Below are 4799 nucleotides of genomic sequence, written 5' to 3'. Positions count from 1 at the left end.
TGTTCAAAGCTGAAGTTTATTAGGGGCATCAAACTTTATACACTGAGAGTCCATACTGTTTCCCTCTCTTGATTGGAATTCCTTTTGTTTTGTATATCCCACCAGGTGTTCTCATTAAATGCTGTTTATACCAAAGGTTGTTGTCATGCAAATACTGTCCAATGAACTGCAAACCTGTGCTCACTGGCTTTCCAGGCTCACAATGTCCTCCTACACCCAACTCCTGAATTCTGCCTGGCCCAAACCTGGCTGTTTGTGTCACATGGCGTGTGTACCAGAAAATGGTAGCTCTCTGCATTGCGCTTTAAATAACAATAGTGATAACAGCAACAACAGTAAAACAAGTTTTCAGGCATGGATGTCTCAGCCCTGGGACTTAAGCACCACTCCATCACATGCCTTGGGCTCATATTTCAATGACCATTCCTTAATGTTTCTGAGTTTAAAATACTCCAGTATAGACAAATGGAAGGAACAGAAATTAACAGGTGACAAAGGAAGGAAAACATGGGAAATTGTTGTGTTATAGGTACAGAATTTCATTTGGAATGAAGACAAACTCTAGAATTGATAGTGATCGTGTGTGCACAACATTGAGGCAAATGCACAATGGGTGAGTGAATTTTACATTTCAACGATTAAAAGGAGGAATTGTTAAAGTGTGTGGAAATAATAAAAATATGCCATTTTTTGCTTGTGCACTGTGCAAGTGAAAGCCACTTGGAAATATTTTAGTACAAACAGAACTTTTGGAATTTCATAGTACTGCATTCTTATCTGGTGCATTTTTATGTGGTGATCTATGGTAATTGCACTTATTATTATTATTATTATTTTCTTTTGAGAAAACGGCAAATGAGCTAGCCTTGTCCTATCTGTCACTCTGGGTTTTAAAAGAGGAAAATCAAGCAAAAACCAAGTAAACAGAACACAAAACCAAGTGTTAGGGATAGCAAACTGAAGGCAAAGGAAGGATCTCTTTCTAGGTTCCTACAACATCTGAATCATCTTAGATTGTCTAGTATCAGCCTGCTTCTAGAAACCAAGTCTATTTGTACAAGCCTCGATGATTTAGTGCTACATGCATTTGGGGAAAGGCAATTTCTAGAGCTGTATATTTTTAAAGATTTATTTATATTCATTTCAAATTATATATAGAGAGAGAGGAGAGAGAGAGAGGAAGATCTTCCATCCGATGATTCACTCCCCAAGTGACTGCAACGGCCAAAGCTGAGCTGATCTGAAGCCAGAGCTCTTTTAGGTCTCCCACACTGGTGCATGGTCCCAAGGCTTTGGGCCATCCTCAACCGCTTTCCCAAATCACAAGCAGGGAGCTGGATTGGAAGTGGGGCCACTGGGTTTAGAACCGGTACCCGTATGTGATCCAGACACATTCAAGGCGAGGACTTTAGCCAGTAGGCCTCAGCACTGGGACCTAGAGCTATATTTTCAGGAATTGGAGGAGGCATTAGGGAAGCTCTATCCTGCACCATCAGTGAGCACTCCAGCATTTAGCAAGGTAAAATTTTTGGCCCATCAGGACACAGGGACTGAGACTGGCAAAACCAAATTCTGGAAATAGTTTAAGGTTGGATATTGTGAAAACCTGTGTCAGAGTGAACCCTATGTAGAAGGACAGAATGAAATCTGCCCAATAAAAGAACAGGAAGCTGGTCATGAGAATGAGAGTACTCTGAGTAGCTCTGATCTCTGGGCTGGGATATTTGGCACACCTGGAGCTCTGGAGGTAGAGGACATGTTTGTGATGTTTGTACAGATAGACAGCCATGTACAGACTGCTGCAGCCCATGAGACTCTGAAAGGTGAGGTCTCGAAGAGCCATGAGGCAGAGGAAGAGCCACCTGATGATTTCTGGAGCTGGCAGCATGTAGCAATGTTCAATGTAGAGTCTAACACTAGACTCATTCATGTTGTTAACTGCTGTGATATAATAGAGAAAGTTAGAGCCAATGAGGAAGCTAAAGACCCAGAAGAAGAGGAGGTGGGGAAGAACCTGCCATGCAGTGTGTGGTTTGAGCTGTTTCCACAAGGTGTTCCTGGGACTGATGGTGATGGCCTGGACTACACTGAGGAGGCAAGTGGTGCAGATGGAGAGACTTCGAGCCACCCTATTCAGGTAAATCACAATTTTACAAAGAATCTCACCTAGAAGGAAGTTACTGATAAAAATGACTGTGATTATGTCTTTCATTCCTGTGGTACAGATGATGATAATATTTGAAAAAGCCAAATGGATGAGAATAAGGTCTATGGATTTTTTCACAGGAACCATGACCAAAGTGTGTGCATGTCTCACAACTATGAGGAAGTTCCCCACCATTCCAGGTCCAGAGAGAGAAAGTACGACTGTTCTCTGGATGAGGTCACTCCAGGTCATCCTGCGACTTCAGGAACAGGACTAGAGAAAAAGTTTGAGGAAAACAAAGAAGGTAACATGGCAAATTTAAGGTGTGTGGATCTTCTCTGCTTATTCAAGAGCAGTGATGATGCACATGCAGGTTGAGCTGCAAATACACGTTCATACCTCACTGTTCATTCTTAGAAGCTCTCTCATCTCCTATTTGATCTCCTTTTTTTGTGTTGGTTTGTTGAAACAGGGATGGTAACAGTTGCAACTGAAACATGACATCTGTGTTAGTGCATCTTCCTGTCTTTCTACAAGAGCGTTATAGGTATTGATCAGGTGCAAAGGTACTTGAAGAACTTTTCCCAGAAAACATCAAGTCATAACACTCCCTCATCAGTTCCAAGCCATGATGTTGAGGCCCTTCCTTTTCATTGCTGACACTCAGCACCTTAGCCATCTGGTCTGTGCTGGTGCCCCATGCACATCCTCTGTACCAGTGAGCTCTGCGAATTTATCTAGGCACAGAAAGACAAACGCGGCCTGGCCTCACTTATCTGTTGGAGTGAAAATTCCATCACAAACAAGGGAACAACCCACAAGTGTTTATCACAGGATGTAATAAATTCCACGGACTGGATGAGGAAATTCATGGATAGAAGAGCAAAGATGTCTAGGAGGGGTAACATTCTATACTCCAGCAATATTTGCACCATGTACAATAAATAATGCATATTTCAGAATAGCCAGTAGAGAGCCAATTGAATGTTTCCAATACAAGCAAATGATAAAGCATGAGGTATATCATGCTGTATTCCTTACAAACTATATTCAGGTACCAAAATAACATTTTGAAATCTGTCAATTTGTGCAATTTCTATGTTTCAATTATAAAGAAAAACTAGGCTTAGGAACCATACGTGCTTTTAATATGATTGGCTGCTTCCTTAGGCTGAGGATGTAACTCACCCCTTCCAAGCTGATTGTCCTGGAGCAGGGCAAGGGAGAGAAAGCTCCTTGCCTGAGGGAGGGGCAGCTGAGGCTCATGCTCCTCTACCTCTGCAGTAAACAAGGAAGGATTACTGTTTCATTTCCTTTTTTTCCTGTATGCCTTGTACTTAGCCTGCGTATCCCCCAAGAAACATTGGCATGTATGATGATGGAAACATACCTGCCCTTCCTCAGACTATATTTTGTCATTTGTAAACAGGATGGCAATTTATATCATTCAAGTTCACTATGAGAACTGAGCAAATGTACAGAGTGCTCACGTCAGTCCCCAGCAAGAAGAAAACACTGATTGCCAAGCGCTTCTGACTGTGTTGTTATGTATTCTCCTACCAGATGTCACATTTGATCCATTTTCTTGCATGAGGTACTGTGTCATATGGTGGTTCTAAAAAATGGAGAATTCAGAAAACTTAAAATCATTATTTTCAAAAAAGTCCATAATAAATCAGCAGAAAGCACTGAACGACATCAGACAGAAGAGAAACTTGAGAGAAAGTAAAAACTCCCATACAGGAAGGGAAGGTGCACAGAGCCAAGAGCCTGTAGGAAGGGGCCTCCCCACCCAGGCTGCTAGCCCACTACTGCCTGATGCCCCCAGTCTCCCTCACACTTGAGAAATGCAGCAACCTTGGGCTCAGGGCATCAGTGGCTCTGCTGCACACAGTTTCCCTACAGGGCCACACAAGCAGGTGTTGCTGGATGTGCTGGGAAGTGACAGCCACCCTCAACCTGAGCACTCACACCTTCCTCTTCCACAGGGAACAGAGGAGCTGAAACCCTATCCACTCCCTACCAGACCTTTAACAGCCCTACCTGGAACGGCTTCCCTTCCAGAGCAAAGGCAGCTCTCCCTGCATACACACACATATCCACACAAACACACACACACACACACACACACACACACACACACACACACACACACACACACACACTCAGCCACACACACACCCACACACACACACACACACACTCAGCCTCACTCACCTGAGCAGTCTGCAGGCCTGTGGAAGGAGCGTGGCAGAGCAGCACAGCCAAGCCTGTTTATCCTTGCCTGAGTCCCAGCACTCAGAGATGCTGTCACTGATGTCAGCTTGTCAGTGTGATGAGTTTGGCTTCTTCAGTGTGCTCTGGGTCCCTAGGGCCAGCTCTGCCCTCTCCCTGCTGTGCTCCTAACTGTCAAGTCCAGAAACTTCTTGATCCTAATTACACTGAATGTACATGTAATTAGGATCCTAATCCTAATTACACTGAATGTACACTAATGAGCAGAAGGCAGCATGATAATGAGCAGATCTCAGAGGGTCCAGGTTCCTTGGACTTGATTATGATTTCATCTCACCTCTGTCACTCACCACCAAGAGTCAGAAAACAACTTGGAGAAAATATCTGGGAAAAAGAAGTGGTCACTCTCTCATTTTTT

General features: G+C 43.6%; 1 protein-coding gene across 1 annotated transcript; it reads right to left on the bottom strand.

Annotated features, from left to right (window-relative positions):
* Positions 1 to 1492: 1492 nt before the first annotated feature.
* LOC121161767 (putative vomeronasal receptor-like protein 4) lies at positions 1493 to 2437 on the bottom strand. Its single transcript, XM_040988377.1, has one exon. It carries the CDS (start codon positions 2396 to 2398, stop codon positions 1493 to 1495), a length of 906 nt encoding a protein of 301 aa, XP_040844311.1. The 5' UTR covers positions 2399 to 2437.
* Positions 2438 to 4799: the final 2362 nt, after the last annotated feature.

Source organism: Ochotona curzoniae, unplaced genomic scaffold (assembly GCF_017591425.1).
Source record: "Ochotona curzoniae isolate NIBS_2020 unplaced genomic scaffold, NIBS_Ocur_1.0 contig_485, whole genome shotgun sequence".
In the NCBI taxonomy this organism is placed as follows: Eukaryota; Metazoa; Chordata; class Mammalia; order Lagomorpha; family Ochotonidae; genus Ochotona; species Ochotona curzoniae.
This window is presented reverse-complemented; position numbering and strand designations above follow the sequence as displayed.

What these genes read in the sequence shown, in the direction of transcription:
- LOC121161767 (XM_040988377.1), bottom strand. Translation starts at nt 2,398, where the DNA reads ATGACCTGGAGTGACCTCATCCAGAGAACAGTCGTACTTTCTCTCTCT.